At 45.1% G+C, this 18815-nt stretch overlaps 1 protein-coding gene across 1 annotated transcript in view; it reads right to left on the bottom strand.

Moving 5' to 3' along the window:
- Positions 1-18815, bottom strand: part of PDGFRB (platelet derived growth factor receptor beta) — a 90609-nt gene that overhangs the window by 17982 nt on the left and 53812 nt on the right. The window contains exons 7-14 of the mRNA XM_072145598.1: positions 18360-18549; positions 17377-17492; positions 16610-16733; positions 15766-15986; positions 14771-14865; positions 14501-14633; positions 559-663; positions 367-477 (exon numbers count right to left, since the gene is read on the bottom strand). Of these exons, the coding sequence (XP_072001699.1) occupies positions 367-477; positions 559-663; positions 14501-14633; positions 14771-14865; positions 15766-15986; positions 16610-16733; positions 17377-17492; positions 18360-18549 (1095 nt within the window). The remainder of the gene's footprint in view (positions 1-366; positions 478-558; positions 664-14500; positions 14634-14770; positions 14866-15765; positions 15987-16609; positions 16734-17376; positions 17493-18359; positions 18550-18815) is intronic.

Here is an 18815-nt window from a genome sequence, read left to right as displayed (position 1 = left end):
TGCATATTTGTTATTGTGACTAGTGTATTTCCTACTATATTCTTTCCCTCATAAGTAATGTAATGTGGTCATGTTAACCTGTATTGTGCTTTATCGCAATGTCCTTTAATCATGTTTGTATGCAACTAAGGAACTAGCAACGTGAAGGAATGTGCCCCTTGTAGTGTATGTATGTAACTGTAACGTTAATCCTGCATAACAATTGTACTAAGTACAAAAGAATTCCCCCACAGGGGATCAATAAAGTACTATTGTATTGTATTGTATTGTATTGTATTGTGTTGTATCGAAAAACGGCAACGACTCCTTCATAATCCAGTAACTGCTACTATCTGATAAAGCAGACAGATGTGAACCTGTACCTACCTCCTTTGGTGCACGCAGCCAACAAGTTGACAATATTTAAGTGTGGACCAAGGTGACTCATAATCTTCAGTTCTGACATCAGGGCCTGTTTCTCGCTTCCCCGAGCGGTGGCTGCAAGACGACAGAGATTTACAAACAATTCTATAGAAAGAGTTTCAAAAATCTCTGGCCAAGAAATTCTTTAAAACTCACATTTCAGCATCTTTACTGCTACTTTTGTGGTTGACTGAGCATGTCCTAATCCGTGAGCTGTAGCTTCCACCACTCTGCCAAATGCTCCGGAGCCAAGTGTTCGGCCTGCATAAGGAAATCAAAGAAACTGAATTATTACAGCTTTACTCTTTCGTTAGGGTATAAAGTTGTTATTTTTTTTAATATCATTAGAATTTTTTATAGAATTGAGTCATTTTGTTTTGCCAGATTTTGCATAACTTATTGGTGGCTGGGGTCTGCTCCTAACTGCACTGTTCCCTATGTATGGATATGTATATATCTATGTATATCTGTTCATCCTGAGCTCCCTTTCTCTGGCCATGCGTTATTTCATCCCAGACCGAAAGGATGGTGCATTGCTTATTCAACATTTTGCATGGCATGGCAGTCAGGGCTGGTGCTAGCACTGGGCGGACCTGGGCAAGTGCCGGGGCCCAGAGCTGCTAGGGGGCCTACATAAGTCTGTACATTAGGAATCCATGGGGTGAGGGGGGTTGTATCTAATGATTCCATAGGGGGAGAGGGGGGCTTATATAGAATAACCATGAGGGGCTGTATATAAAATAACCATGAGGGGCTGTATATAAAATAACCATGAGGGGGCTGTATATAAAATAACCATGAGGGGGCTGTATATAAAATAACCATGAGGGGCTGTATATAAAATAACCATGAGGGGCTGTATATAAAATAACCATGAGGGGCTGTATATAAAATAACCATGAGGGGGCTGTATATAAAATAACCATGAGGGGGCTGTATATAAAATAACCATGAGGGGGCTGTATATAAAATAACCATGAGGGGGCTGTATATAAAATAACCATGAGGGGGCTGTATATAATATAACATGAGGGGGCTGTATATAAAATAACCATGAGGGGCTGTATATAAAATAACCACGAGGGGCTGTATATAAAATAACTAAGAGGGGCTGTATATAAAATAACCAAGAGGGGCTGTATATAAAATAATCATGAGGGGCTGTATATAAAATGACCATAAGGGGGATGTTTGATATGATGAACTAGGAAACAGAAGACTGTTTTAGTTTCTGAATTTTTAGTATCGCCATGCAAGTTCACTGCAAAGGGGCCCACTGAGGCTCTATCACCCAGGGGCCTACTGAAACCTGGAGCTGACCCTGATTGCAGTATAATATGCCATAGGTTATCCCCATTTGCCAATGTAGTTGTATGGTAGAGTAGCCTGTTCAGCCTCAACACCATATTTACAGACCACAGTATATACTGTACAGTAGATCTGTGCACACCATTAGGTTAAGACAACATAGCAAATTGTAGCAATTGTGCAATCTAAACTTGCATTGTCTTCCTGCTACATCACACCTCATGATCGTGACTACAAAGTGGCAGAAAGCAGAAATCTAACCCTGCTGGTTTTTCTTCCTGACCACATCCATAAACAATAGGCTTCACTCACAGCACACACCTTGCCCTTAAACAAATTTTGCAGCAATTAGTATTCGAATGTGTGTGATTAAGAGGCAACACCATGTATGGTCATTATGTGAATTATAATCATTATTTTACAGCAGTTACCATGTCTACAGTAGGTATGGATGGAGTCTTAGCAGCTGTGACTCACTTCTCCTCCTCCCTTCTGCATAGACTTCTATGTAATGTGACACCTCAGTGAGCTGCTAGAAATACTAAAATCAGCAGGACTGAAAAGTAGATAAGGATGAGGAATGGGGGAGAAGAGATATATTAGAAATCTTCTTGTGGTTACTATTGATTTATGAAAAGTTAAAACGTTACTAGCGGCAGTGACTCATCGCTCCCCCTCCCCTCTGCATAGACTTCTATGTTATATTACTCCTCTATGAGCTTCTGCTAGCCAGACAGAATTTAGCACAAATTGAATAGCGGATTAGGAGGAGAAGTGAAGAAAAACAAATATATTACAGTTTTTTTGTGGTCCCTTGAACTATTGATTTATGCAAATCTTGTTGAAAAGTTATTGATCTAACTGATCCCCCTGCCCTCTGCATAGACCTCTATGTAATCTGACATCATCAATGAGCCAGACTGAAATAAGCAAAGATTGATAAACTATGCTTGCTGTCACTTACTATTGGCTGTAAAGGTTGTGAATGCCCATTTATTATCACCTTACAGCCCTAGGCCCAAATCACAAACTGCCAGCGTGCCCCAAATCCTGAGAATATCATCTGATTTCAATAAAAATAAGTATGAAATGGAAATTTAATACAATAATAGCAACGTTGTGGAGCCAAACTTTATTCAGTGTCAGCAGATAGCGCCCCCTGCAGGAGAGTGGAAAGGATAGTGGAGGAGGCTGTTGCTTAGTAAACACTGACATCTACTGGTGAAAATAAAGTATGCAATGGAAAGGAAATGACAGGCATAAAGTAATCCTTATTTGACATTTCTGAGATATTAGAAGGGGTTCTCTATTCGGTAACCTCACTATTTATCCGAAATCGCATCTACTTAAAGAAAGCCGAGCAACACACATAATGCATGAAGATTGGGTGCACGCTTGAGGTCCTCAAATAATAGCTGAAATAGAGAAAGCAGCATTAGGAATCTAATCTATCTATCTTCTATTATCTATTTATTATCTATCTATCTATCTATCTATCTATCTATCTATCTATCTATCTATCTATCTATCTATCTCCTATCTATCTATCTTCTATTATCTATTTATTATCTATCTATCTATCTATCTATCTATCTATCTATCTATCTATCTCCTATCTATCTATCTATCTTCTATTATCTATTTATTATCTATCTATCTATCTATCTATCTATCTATCTATCTATCTATCTTCTATTATCTATTTATTATCTATCTATCTATCTATCTATCTATCTATCTATCTTCTATTATCTATCTATCTATCTATCTATCTTCTATTATCTATTTATTATCTATCTATCTATCTATCTATCTATCTATCTTCTATTATCTATTTATTATCTATCTATCTATCTATCTATCTTCTATTATCTATTTATTATCTATCTATCTATCTATCTATCTATCTATCTATCTATCTTCTATTATCTATTTATTATCTATCTATCTATCTATCTATCTATCTATCATCTATCTATCATCTATATATTATCTATCTCTCTACTATTTATCTATCTATCTCATATCGATCTATCTGTCTATCTATCTATCTATCTATCTATCTACTATGTATCTGTTTATGTATGTATGTATGTATGTATGAATGTATCTATCTATCTATCTATCTATCTATCATCTATCTCTACTATTTATCTATCTATCTATCTATCTATCTATCTATCTATCTATCTATCTATCTATCTATCTATCATCTATCTCTCTATCATCTATATATTATCTATCTATCTCTCTACTATCTATTTATGTATTCATGTATGTATGTATGTATGTATCTATCTATCTATTATCTATCTATCTATCTATCTCTCTACTATCGATCTATTTATTTATGTATGTATGTATGTATCTCTCTACTATCTATCTATCTATCTATCTATCTATCTATCTATCTATCTATCTATCTATCATCTATCTATCTATCTACTATCTCTCTACTATCTATCTATCTATCTATCTATCTATCTATCTATCTATCTATCTATCTATCATCTATCTCTCTATCTATCTAGCTACAGTTTCCTTCTTTCGTTCTATAGCAGTGCACATTTCATGAATCCCCTTCTGGTCTCATTAAATAGAAGCTCTAACACTTTGCACCTATAGTCAGACCTGTGAAATATAATACTCAGGGCCAATACTGATCTGTGATTCTGTGAATTAAGCTACAGATTTCAATGAACATTTCGCAAGGGTCTGATACCGCACCATGACACGTGAGGACAGGGTGTGAAGACAGATATATTGGTTTCCGGATGTATAGTCTGTGCTGAATAAGAGAGCAGCAGTGTATAGCAATGTCTTCCATTATCCTTCACGTCAATTGCAGAGGGCCAGAAGGGGGCGCCATTTGCCTATATTTGTTTCTGTCATAAATTCGTGCCCCTTGTGATGATGATAACTTGCTGCGGTTTATTTTTACGGTTTCCATCTCACGAAAGCAAAGCAGGTGATTTGCATTCCCAGTATCAGGTCTCTGCATCTACCGGCGATAAAGTATAACGGGCATCCGGCAGTAATGTCTCTAAGGACCGGCTACGAGATCTGAGGTGCTGACAGCTTTATCTCTGATAGTATAATATAAAATGAATGTATAATATACCGCTAATCCTGTCACAGCTAAATGGCGTCAGGTGATCGCAGTTCCCGCTAGGTGACATGTACGGATAAAGAATAGTATGGGATAAGATTTGAGAGATTAGACCCCATCCCTATATCTATATACACAATCTGTAGCCGGTCCCCTAACTATTATGTATCGGGGGTCATTAACTAAGGGCCCGATTCACGTTTTCCCGACGTGTTACCCGAATATTTCCGATTTGCGCCGATTGTACCTGAATTCCTCAGGGATTTTGGCGTACGCGATCGGATTGTGGCGCATCGGCGCCGGCATGCGCGCGACGGAAATCGGGGGCATGGCCGAACGAAAAACCCGACGTATTCGGAAAAACCGCCGCATTTAAGAACGGAAAATGTGTCGCTCGGGTCGCGCTTACCTTCACTCAGCCCGAGCCAGTGAACTCCGGCGAATTCAGATGCTTTTCAGCGAAGCAGCGCCACCTGGTGGACGGCGGAGGAACTACCTTATTAAATCCCGGCCGGACCACTACTACTTATACACTGCACTATAGGAGCGCCCCTCTCTCTCCATTTCTTTTCAGACTACTTATTCTACTGTATAGAAAGTGCAACATCCCCCACCGGGGCCTAGCCCTTGAGGTGAGGCCTGGAGACAGCCGGGGCCCGCTGTACCGGAGTGGCTGGCGGTTGCGGCCTAAGCACGCTATTGTCACGGTGCTTGGTACGGGGGAACCGGAGGGCTGTCCTACAGCCTGGCAGGTCTCCAGCAGGGTGGTGTTGGCAAGAAATGATGAGGGAGAGGCTGCTATAGCGGATCTCCCTGGGGCAACCCCTTAATGTCCCGAGTGTGAGTCTCTGGGTGATGGACAGGGTGCCGGTGATGGAGGCAGGGGTAGTAGCAGGGACCAGACGGAGGCAGAAGGTGAAGGAAACAACTTACAGTTCGTTTATTGCAACCGGCAGGAACTGCAGAAAACGTGCCTTTAACAGGTGGAGTACTGGAGAGGTATTTGGAGGGAGCCACAGGATGTATTTCACCAGCCTGGATGTATAGGGCAGGCTGGGAGGCAGCTGTGTCCTAGAGCAGTGATGGCAAACCTTTTAGAGACCGAGTGCCCAAACTACAACAAAGACCCGCTTATTTATCGCAAAGTGCCAACACAGAAATTTAATTTGTGATTTATACTCCCTGTCACAGGTTTAATTTGTCACAGAAATGTAATTTGTCACTCCCTGTCACCGCTTTCATTGATACCAGCACCTGAGGCACCAATAAAGCAGAAAATAGTCACAGGTAGAGCAGTCACTTTAAAATAGCTCTGTGCACAGCAAGTCCTGGGCTGTCTGGGACTGCAGGAAGATACCTGGAGTCATCTCTGGTGATGGCCCGGGTGCCCACAGAAAGGGCTCTGAGTGCCACCTCTGGCACCAGTGCCATAGGTTAGCCATCACTGTCCTAGAGGATGCTTCAGCTCGGTCCTGGATCTCTTCAGGTATCACCCTTGAAGGTAGGAATGATACCCCTTTTCCTCACTACACTACCTCTAGTCTTATCTTCCACTTCAGGCAGGGGCTAGGCTCTTCCTGCACTGGTCTGGTATGCTAGAGACTCTGAGCTGCTGCTCAGCTAACTACTCTCTGCTTGTGTCCTACAGACCCAGAGGGCCTGACTAGGACCGGGCTATTCTCCCTTCTGGGAGAGAGTGCTCTCTTCTCTCTCTGGGGAGAGACTTCTCCCTTTCTCCTAGGATTCCACACTAGAATAATCATCTAATGTTCTCCAGAACATTCCTGGCCAGAGGTTTTATTACCTCCCTTTGGTCAGGTGGTGGCTGCTCCTCCAATCACATCTCAGCTTACAGAGCACAGGATGTAACACATATCATTGGATAACAGCATCTGGCATTATACAAAATACTTAACTCCTGCCTTGCCAGGCAGGATTCACCACTGCAATACCGCTATGTCCTATCAGGACCATGTAGTGTAAGGTGATTACATGCAGGTGGGACGTATTCGCAAACCCTACCTCGCCATTGCATCGGCGAGGGTGTTGCATACCCCGGGGGCAATTGAAAGAGCCGCCCTTGGCTCGACTACCGATGGTTTGGGCACAGAGGGGGCTAAGGGCACTTCGAGGAAGTGCAGGCTATGTGAGGTGTAGGGACAAACCGCCCATGGTCCTGGAGACAGGCACCTGGGTTGGTGTCGGACTAAGACAAAAACATATAGCTGTATGACAGTTGGTCGCTGACGCCATTAAACCGAACTGTACAGTAGGAAAGGTGTGGTGTCATGTCCTGTAATCCACTCCTTGCACCAAGGCCTGTATATTTGTTTTATCAACGCTTATTCCCTGGCGGCAATTATATACAGTGTCTATCTGCATTGCATGAGCATATGCGACACAAGTACCTCCTGACTGGTATCCTTACCCATGTATGGGTGGCATCCAGGTGCTATCTGGGTAACACCCCCGGTCCCCTAAAGACCCGCAGTTTACGGACTACCCCCACGTGCAAACCTCAGTTTGAGGGATCAGGTAGCGGTCAGTGTTTTTTACAAAAAGACGGTCCGACACAGCCACACTACAACCTGAAAAGCCTATAAAAGGGTTAATGCAGACTACTGGCAGATATGACAGTGTGCAACAGGTTAGCAAAATCACATTGGCTTAGCAGCCCAATGGGTACACATCTTATAACATAACGTTACAGATAGATAGGCTACTCAGGGTAGCACGGTAGTAAAGGTCTCTTTTCCTGTAAAGGAAAGTCTTTAATGCCGTAATAAGGCACAGAAGTATCAATGCTGTTCGTGACGCCACTTGCAACATCCCCCACCGGGGCCTAGCCCTTGAGGTGAGGCCTGGAGACAGCCGGGGCCCGCTGTACCGGAGTGGCTGGCAGTTGCGGCCTAAGCACGCTATTGTCACGGTGCTTGGTACGGGGGAACCGGAGGGCTGTCCTACAGCCTGGCAGGTCTCCAGCAGGGTGGTGTTGGCAAGAAATGATGAGGGAGAGGCTGCTATAGCGGATCTCCCTGGGGCAACCCCTTAATGTCCCGAGTGTGAGTCTCTGGGTGATGGACAGGGTGCCGGTGATGGAGGCAGGGGTAGTAGCAGGGACCAGACGGAGGCAGAAGGTGAAGGAAACAACTTACAGTTCGTTTATTGCAACCGGCAGGAACTGCAGAAAACGTGCCTTTAACAGGTGGAGTACTGGAGAGGTATTTGGAGGGAGCCACAGGATGTATTTCACCAGCCTGGATGTATAGGGCAGGCTGGGAGGCAGCTGTGTCCTAGAGGATGCTTCAGCTCGGTCCTGGATCTCTTCAGGTATCACCCTTGAAGGTAGGATGATACCCCTTTCCTCACTACACTACCTCTAGTCTTATCTTCCACTTCAGGCAGGGGCTAGGCTCTTCCTGCACTGGTCTGGTATGCTAGAGACTCTGAGCTGCTGCTCAGCTAACTACTCTCTGCTTGTGTCCTACAGACCCAGAGGGCCTGACTAGGACCGGGCTATTCTCCCTTCTGGGAGAGAGTGCTCTCCTCTCTCTCCTGAGAGAGACTTCTCCCTTTCTCCTAGGATTCCACACTAGAATAATCATCTAATGTTCTCCAGAACATTCCTGGCCAGAGGTTTTATTACCTCCCTTTGGTCAGGTGGTGGCTGCTCCTCCAATCACATCTCAGCTTACAGAGCACAGGATGTAACACATATCATTGGATAACAGCATCTGGCATTATACAAAATACTTAACTCCTGCCTTGCCAGGCAGGATTCACCACTGCAATACCGCTATGTCCTATCAGGACCATGTAGTGTAAGGTGATTACATGCAGGTGGGACGTATTCGCAAACCCTACCTCGCCATTGCATCGGCGAGGGTGTTGCAAAAGCTTTTATATTTCCTTCCAGTGGACAGAAATCTGACCATGGTCACACAGGTGCACGGCTCGTTATACCACACAGCTCTGATTACTCTCTGTGATATAACGAGCCGTGCACCTGTGTGACCATGGTCAGATTTCTGTCCACTGGAAGTAAACATAGAAACTTTCTATAGAATGACAGCAAGCAGAGATCTATAAAACCGTGAGGAATTGATGCAGAAAGTATATTGGAATGTCTAATTTTTTACCAGAATATTGTCAAGCCGCGTAACACCTTCGAGGTTTTGTTTCTTTCATGGCCCCGTGTGGTGGCATCATCCAGAAAATCAACTTTGAAGTGAGATGTAAATTCAAGTCAAGGAGGAGAAGAGTTTAACACTGAAGTCAAGCTCTGAACGCCTTCTCCTCTGTGACTGACATGGGACTTCAGGAGATCTGGTTAGTGATGTCTCTGGATGCAGGACCCCCAATTACAGTGATGGGGGCTTTCTGAGGAAGAGAGAGCTTGACTTCAGTGTTAAAATCTCCACCTCTTTGACTTTATACAACCAATTTACATCTCACTTTAAAGTTGATTCTCTGGTTGATGCCACCACACCAGTGCATGAAAGAAACACAATCTGGAAGGTGTTCAGCTGCTTGGCATCATACTGGTAGTGGTTTATTAGGCCAATTTCTGATGACAGGTTCCCTTTAATACTTCAGTGGAGCATGGAGCTGACAGCCCCTGCCGGAGCTGTATGTGGCAGAGGCAGGCAGGAGCAACATGATGATGTCATAGCATCTGTCGACTTTGGGCATTTTAAGTGGGGCATAAATCAGGAAGCTATAGAAAGGGGGAGCTGGACAAAAAAGGACATTATACTGCAAGGGCTATAGAAATGGGGCATTGTACAGTGGGAGGCACAAGAAGGGGCATTATTCTATCAATCTTCCGTCCCTTTTTCATAGAAAACTGATGCACATGCCGAAATAATTGCATACCGATCACATCCCAGTTGAAGCGTCTGGCCAGCATATAGGGAGCATCACAAATACCGCACTCCAGGCATTGCTAGGTTTACAATCCCTTTAAGTGGGGATTACTGATTATAACATACATTCAGTGCTATAAATAGCAGTGAAGCAGCGAGGATATGAGAAGATTCTATTTTTAAGTTACATCTATACCAAGCATATGCCTGGCTACCCTGACATTTATTGTGTATATAGGTAGGAGATTATTCCATATGTTTTATATCACCCATGCAAAAACACTAATGTTGTATTACACTACCAAATAAAGAAACAACTTGAGGCTATTGATACACAGTAAACCTCATTTTAGTGGGCAATTCCAGGCAGCTGCTGCTAAAGCAAAGTAAAAAAATGTGGCAAATGAGATGTATCAAGAGAGGCATAGATTCTCATGACATAGTTTTACCCCATTGAAAGCAACCAAGATTATTAGGGGAATGGGGGGAGTAGAATACAATGATAGATTCAGTTTAAACAAAACGGCTGAGGGGAGAACTCATTATAACAAATACCTGATAGAGCAGTACTAGTATCTTATTATACCTAGGCCTGTGACCTGGACAAGGGGGCATCCTCTACACCTAGAGGAAAGGGGATTCTACCATCGCCATGGACAGGGGGAACCATCCACGCCAAGAGGTGAGGCGGTTTTACCATCACCATAGACAGGGGGCATCCACTACACCTAGAAGAGAGGAGGTTCTACCATCACCATAGACAGGGGGCATCCTCTACACCTAGAGGAGAGGCAGTACTACCATCACCATAGACAGGGGGCATCCTCTACACCTAGGGGAGAGGTGGTTCTACCATCACAATGGACAGGTGGCATCCTCTACACCTAGAGGAGAGGCAGTCCTACCATCACCATAGACAGGGGGCATCCTCTACACATAGAGGAGAGGTGGCTCTACCATCGCCATAGACAGGGGGCATCCTCTACACATAGAGGAGAGGAGGCTCTACCATCGCCATAGACAGGGGGCATCCTCTACACATAGAGGAGAGGTGGCTCTACCATCGCCATAGACAGGGGGCATCCTCTACACATAGAGGAGAGGTGGCTCTACCATCACCATAGACAGGGGGCATCCTCTACACATAGAGGAGAGGTGGCTCTACCATCGCCATAGACAGGGGGCATCCTCTACACATAGAGGAGAGGAGGTTCTACCATCACCATAGACAGGGGGCATCCTCTACACCTAGAGGAGAGGAGATTCTACCATCACTATAGACAGGGGGCATCCTCTACACCTAGAGGAGAGGAGGTTCTACCATCACCATAGACAGGGGGCATCCTCTACACATAGAGGAGAGGTGGCTCTACCATCGCCATAGACAGGGGGCATCCTCTACACCTAGAGGAGAGGAGGTTCTACCATCACCATAGACAGGGGGCATCCTCTACACATAGAGGAGAGGAGGTTCTACCATCACAATAGATAGGGGGCATCCTCTACACCTAGAGAAGAGGAGGTTCTCCCATCACCATAGACAGGGGGAATCCTCTACACCTAGAGGAGAGGAGGTTCTCCCATCACCATAGACAGGGGGCATCCTCTATACCTAGAGGAGAGGGGGCTCTACCATCACCATAGACAGGGGGCATCCTCTACACCTAGAGGAGAGGTGGTTCTACCATCACCATAGACAGGGACATCCTCTACACCTAGAGGAGAGGAGGTTCTACCATCACCATAGACAGGGGACATCCTCTACACCTAGAGGAGAGGAGGTTCTACCATCACCATAGACAGGGGGCATCCTCTACACCTAGAGGAGAGATGGTTCTACCATCACCATAGACAGGGGGCATCTTCCACAAACCATCATCATCTACACCTAGGGGAGAGGTGGTTCTACCATCACAATGGACAGGTGGCATCCTCTACACCTAGAGGAGAGGCAGTCCTACCATCACCATAGACAGGGGGCATCCTCTACACCTAGAGGAGAGGAGGTTCTACCATCACCATAGGCAGGGGGAATCCTCTACTCCTAGAGGAGAGGCAGTCCTACCATCACCATAGACAGGGGGCATCCTCTACACATAGAGGAGAGGTGGCTCTACCATCGCCATAGACAGGGGGCATCCTCTACACATAGAGGAGAGGTGGCTCTACCATCGCCATAGACAGGGGGCATCCTCTACACATAGAGGAGAGGTGGCTCTACCATCGCCATAGACAGGGGGCATCCTCTACACATAGAGGAGAGGTGGCTCTACCATCGCCATAAACAGGGGGCATCCTCTACACATAGAGGAGAGGAGGTTCTACCATCACAATAGATAGGGGGCATCATCTACACCTAGAGAAGAGGAGGTTCTCCCATCACCATAGACAGGGGGAATCCTCTACACCTAGAGGAGAGGAGGTTCTCCCATCACCATAGACAGGGGGCATCCTCTATACCTAGAGGAGAGGAGATTCTACCATCACCATAGACAGGGGGCATCCTCTACACCTAGAGGAGAGGCGGTTCTACATTGACCATAGACAGGGGACATCCTCTACACCTAGAGGAGAGGTGGTTCTACCATCACCATAGACAGGGGGCATCCTCTATACCTAGAGGAGAGGAGGTTCTACCATCACCATAGACAAGGGGCATCCTCTACACCTAGAGGAGAGGGGGCTCTACCATCACCATAGACAGGGGGCATCCTCTACACCTAGAGGAGAGGTGGTTCTACCATCACCATAGACAGGGACATCCTCTACACCTAGAGGAGAGGAGGTTCTACCATCACCATAGACAGGGGGCATCCTCTACACATAGAGGAGAGGTGGCTCTACCATCGCCATAGACAGGGGGCATCCTCTACACATAGAGGAGAGGTGGCTCTACCATCGCCATAAACAGGGGGCATCCTCTACACATAGAGGAGAGGAGGTTCTACCATCACAATAGATAGGGGGCATCATCTACACCTAGAGAAGAGGAGGTTCTCCCATCACCATAGGCAGGGGGAATCCTCTACTCCTAGAGGAGAGGCAGTCCTACCATCACCATAGACAGGGGGCATCCTCTACACATAGAGGAGAGGTGGCTCTACCATCGCCATAGACAGGGGGCATCCTCTACACATAGAGGAGAGGTGGCTCTACCATCGCCATAGACAGGGGGCATCCTCTACACATAGAGGAGAGGTGGCTCTACCATCGCCATAGACAGGGGGCATCCTCTACACATAGAGGAGAGGTGGCTCTACCATCGCCATAAACAGGGGGCATCCTCTACACATAGAGGAGAGGAGGTTCTACCATCACAATAGATAGGGGGCATCATCTACACCTAGAGAAGAGGAGGTTCTCCCATCACCATAGACAGGGGGAATCCTCTACACCTAGAGGAGAGGAGGTTCTCCCATCACCATAGACAGGGGGCATCCTCTATACCTAGAGGAGAGGAGATTCTACCATCACCATAGACAGGGGGCATCCTCTACACCTAGAGGAGAGGCGGTTCTACATTGACCATAGACAGGGGACATCCTCTACACCTAGAGGAGAGGTGGTTCTACCATCACCATAGACAGGGGGCATCCTCTATACCTAGAGGAGAGGAGGTTCTACCATCACCATAGACAAGGGGCATCCTCTACACCTAGAGGAGAGGGGGCTCTACCATCACCATAGACAGGGGGCATCCTCTACACCTAGAGGAGAGGTGGTTCTACCATCACCATAGACAGGGACATCCTCTACACCTAGAGGAGAGGAGGTTCTACCATCACCATAGACAGGGGGCATCCTCTACACATAGAGGAGAGGTGGCTCTACCATCGCCATAGACAGGGGGCATCCTCTACACATAGAGGAGAGGTGGCTCTACCATCGCCATAAACAGGGGGCATCCTCTACACATAGAGGAGAGGAGGTTCTACCATCACAATAGATAGGGGGCATCATCTACACCTAGAGAAGAGGAGGTTCTCCCATCACCATAGACAGGGGGAATCCTCTACACCTAGAGGAGAGGAGGTTCTCCCATCACCATAGACAGGGGGCATCCTCTATACCTAGAGAAGAGGAGGTTCTCCCATCACCATAGACAGGGGGAATCCTCTACACCTAGAGGAGAGGCGGTTCTACCATCACCATAGACAGGGGGCATCCTCTATACCTAGAGGAGAGGAGGTTCTACCATCACCATAGACAAGGGGCATCCTCTACACCTAGAGGAGAGGGGGCTCTACCATCACCATAGACAGGGGGCATCCCCTACACCTAGAGGAGAGGTGGTTCTACCATCACCATAGACAGGGACATCCTCTACACCTAGAGGAGAGGAGGTTCTACCATCACCATAGACAGGGGGCATCCTCTACACATAGAGGAGAGGTGGCTCTACCATCACCATAAACAGGGGGCATCCTCTACACATAGAGGAGAGGAGGTTCTACCATCACAATAGATAGGGGGCATCCTCTACACCTAGAGAAGAGGAGGTTCTCCCATCACCATAGACAGGGGGAATCCTCTACACCTAGAGGAGAGGAGGTTCTACCGGGGGTATCCACTACAACTTTTTCTTCAGTGCCTTTTGGGTATTTTTGAGTTCCTCTGTAGGGTTATTAGCAGTTTAATACAGGCCTTAAAACTGGAAGTACCAGAGTAACGTGGGAACTGGGATCTGGAGCATGCCATCTTTTTTTTCCCCATCCGGTCGCCTGGGGTTTTTCCATATTCCAAAAACCCTTTTTTAAAATTCCCACTTTGAATGTACCCATTTCACCCAACATGTTCTGTAAGTTCCTGCCATTACCTAGCACTAGTTTGTCTCTGGAGATTTCCCAGCTTGAGTCATATGGTAGTTGGAGAGGATCCACGTAGATGTACTCATGTCCATCAGGGCTGACGGACTCAATCACCTTCCACCGAATTTCATAGCGGGGTTTCTGAAGATTTAGGAACATAGAGATGTAACTTACTTATCATGATTTCTATCATTTACACATCAACATACAAATTATTTTTAAAAACAATACTTTCTTAATTTTATTTTTGTTTTAAAAAGTTTATCATGGACACATACCTTTCGCCAGAGAACAATGAGAATTATCAGGAAAATCACAAAGAACACGACCAGGGCCAGAACAGCAGCGATTAGCACCAATTTGAAAGTTAAATCTGAAATATTTACAGAAAAATTATTAAAATTAATTTTATACTTACGGTATTCATACTTATTCCATAGTAATATATAATGTGATTTGCATACAATGCTACTGTAAATGATACAAAATTTAGATCTGTCACCCAATAATAGCAAAAGATTTACGATTAAAAGGGTTGTCCACTTTACCTCATGTGTTTTGTAATGTGTGTGTGGAGGTGGGCAGGATATGAGGTAATTTACCAATACACATCTAGTAATAGTTCTGCTCTGGTTTCTTGATATGTAAAGTGAAGCCTCCTGTCTTTTACCTTATCAGCCAGAGATTTCTGTCCATAAAATGGCCGCAGATGGAGGGTCATGTGATCTCCAACTATCCATGCACAATCACCATTTAGAGGTCACATGACCCTCCATCTGCGGCCATTTTATGGTATATCTGGCTGATGAGGTAAAAGAGAGCAGACAAACCCTTTAAGATGGGCCTACCCCATTAGTCAACTTGATGGGGCTTATTTACTAAGGGTCCCGAAGATCGCATTTCCATTTTTCAAGGTTTTCGAGGATTGCGGTGCTGGGACAGGCATTTAGAAGGGGATTGTGTCGCACGTGATCGGATTTTCCATGTTTTCATGTGACAGAAATCGAGGGGAGGGCCGTCGGACGATCCAACTGATTCGGACAAACCACAGGATTTAACTTAAAAATTGTGTTGCACTTACATACATCGGGAAGAGGAAGGTGAACTCTGGCAGACCTGAGCGGGGAAGCGACACATGCAGGATATCCGGCGCACAATCTTTGTGAATCGCGGCAGAAAGCATTATAGTTGGACAACGCACAGCGGGGATCGCGACAGAACAGTGTAAGTAAATGTGCCCCGATTGTGTTTTTTCTATGAAAAGACTACTCACAGTGTGGCATGAGTGTTACATCTTGGTGGTGTTGAACTCCAAGGTCATTTTCCCCGGCACAACGCACAGAAAGGGAGTCCCCCACACTCCGGATGTGTAGTACACTCTTTACTTGGTAAGTTCCATACTCTGGTTGGGTATAAGTGGTGTTCATATCAAAATCCATTTGTGATGTTATGTGATCCAGGGGTTTCCACAAGTCCCAACTCTTACTGCTACACCTGATGGTTTAAAGACATGGAAAAAAATATTACTGAGAAGGCTTTCCCCAGCTTATTTTTAAAAAATGAAAGAAAGGGGGGGGCTCATGTGATCTTTTTCCGATGTTACGAATTTTTCACGCATAAGTTGACTTCATTTTGTGAAACTGTTTACTAAACATAGAGCTCAATTTTGTCCATAATGTCCTGTAGTGTCCGGCTGGGGTTGCTTAGGTCCGCCAATAAAATAGGAGGTCAAACCTTCATCATCCCAAGGAAATACCAGTTTCTAAAACAGGTTGTCTTCTGCTGTATCTATCAGATACAGTGCTAGGTTACAGAAAGTAGGGCGTCTGGGTGGTAGCCCAGGTCCCAAGCCTTCTAGAGGGCCCATGGCCACCAAACCACCCAACAAATTTTATATTCAGAAGAACTTGAAGGACACATGTACACAAGAGCCATTTCAGGACTTTTGAAGGTTCTCCAAAGGTCCTGAAACCGCAGATTCTATTACCATATGTAGAAAGTAAATTTAAGACTTGTAGGGTCTATATATAGGGCCCTGGTTGCAGCCTGTGCTCACTGGAGGATCTGCGGCACGGCACAGCTTACATTACAAGGCAGCAGCAAAAACAACAACTTACTTCTTGATTTCACTGCAGAAGAACCAGGTGATGTTTGGCATCGGCATACCTCTGCCCACACACGTCACCAGTTGTCCACCATTGGCTGGATGAGTGTCAATAATTTCCTGTATAACAACTGGAACTAAAAATGGACAAAACCTTTTGTTATGGGAGTAAAAACATAAAAAAACAATAATTAGAATCAGTTTTTCTCTAGCTCGGTCTGACCAGCCATATCTAGGAGGTGTATAAATGGTGTGGCAGTCAAGCTTGCTCCTTGCTCCTCCATTCATAGTGTTACGGATACCAACAGGACAAAAATTGTTGGGGGGAACTCATTAACACTGGTCTTTTGAACGTCAGTCTTAAAATTCTCCACTTGGGGTCCTGCGATCATATCCACTAGGCGGCTTCTAGTGGATATGGGCGCAACTGTAGACCAGGTCAGATTTGGTGGAGACTATAGTGGTGGTTGGGTTGGTTTGGTGAGTTGGGTGAGTGGAGGGATAGAGATTGTAGTGGAGTGTTTCCCTGCCTGTTCTCCACCCCCGACATGCCCAAAGTAGAGTGTGGGTCGGAGAAGCCCAAAAAGGGAAGATTCATATGCTTTCTCCTCCAGAAAACTGTCAGAAAAGGTATAATGATTCTCCCCTATTGCGTAGCCTGCATTTTGACAACAACTAAAATTTTTTTTATAGAAAATAATTGAAATCATAAGAATACAAAAGGATCTTTTTTGCAATGTAGTGAAGAAAAAAACGACGACATAAGGCTCACTAACTCACCGTTTATCTGAAGGTCAAAGTTAATCATCTTTTCATCGTCCTCATTGTGTACCTGGATTGTGTAGTTACCACCATCTTTTTCTTGCGCTCTCACAATATGCAAATAACTGACATACCTGGAAATATATTCCATATTATTATGTGTCTAACCTGCAGGCAGCATGTTATAGAGCAGGATGAGCTGAGCAGATTGTACAAAGAGTCCTATCTGCAGGCAGCATGTTATGGAGCAGGAGAAGCTGAGCAGATTGTACACAGTGTCCTATCTGCAAGTAGCATATTATAGAGCAGGAGGAGCCGAGCACATTGTACATAGTGTCCTATTTGCAGGCAGCATGTTATAGAGCAGAAGGAGCTGAGCAGATTGTACAAATAGTCCTATTTACAGGCAGCATGTTATAGAGCAGAAGGAGCTGGGGCAGATTGTACACGTAGTCATATTTACAGGCAGCATGTTATAGAGCAAGAGGAGCTGAGCAGATTGTAAAAGAGTCCTATCTGCAGGAAGCATATTATAGAGCAGGAGGTGCTGAGAAGATTGTACAAAGAGTGCCTTTTGCCGGCACCATGTTATAGAGCAGGAGGAGCTGAGAAGATTGTACAAAGAGTTCTATCTGCAGGCAGCATGTTATAGAGCAGGAGGAGCTGAGCAGATTGTAGACAGTTCCCTATCTGCAGGCAGCATGTTATAGAGCAGGAGGAGCTGAGAAGATTGTAGACAGTTCCCTATCTGCAGGCAGCATGTTATAGAGCAGGAGGAGCTGAGCAGATTGTAGACAGTTCCCTATCTGCAGGCAGCATGTTATAGAGCAGGTGCAGCAGAGCAGATTGTACATAGTGTCCTATCTGCAGGCAGCATGTTATAGAGCAGCTAAGCAGATTCATTTTCAGAATACGGTCAAGTTACTTTCTCTCATTCTCTTCCATTAAGGAGGGAAATAATGGGACACTAATTCAGATGGTTAACATTAAACATTACTCACTTGTTTTCTGAAATGTTTCTGTTTAGGACATTTATTTGGCTGCTGGTGTCTCCCGTAAGCAAGGCCCCATTTTGTAGCCACTGAATGGTGGGTGGGGGGTAAGCCTCGATGTATACCTCAAGGATTATACTTTGGTGCAATGTGGCTGTTTGCTCTGTATCATCAGCAATAAGGTTCACAAATCCTTTCTCTAAAAGGAGAAACAATGCCAAGAGCTTCAGGTTTCTGTTTGAGTTATCGAAGAGTGAAACCACAGGTCAATTGGACACAGCAAGGAGAAGGGTCTTCAAAAACCCAGGACCCCCAATTTGTTATGGACATGTGAAAATATAGATGGAAAAGATACAACTTCGTGGAATGAAATCAAGCATAGGACGGGAAAGAATAAAATCACATGTATTCCCTCAATAGAGTTGTCCTTCAGATGTAGAAGTCCACCAACTTCATGGGCCATCG

Source organism: Engystomops pustulosus, chromosome 4 (genome assembly GCF_040894005.1).
Source record: "Engystomops pustulosus chromosome 4, aEngPut4.maternal, whole genome shotgun sequence".
Taxonomy (NCBI): Eukaryota; Metazoa; Chordata; class Amphibia; order Anura; family Leptodactylidae; genus Engystomops; species Engystomops pustulosus.
This window is presented reverse-complemented; position numbering and strand designations above follow the sequence as displayed.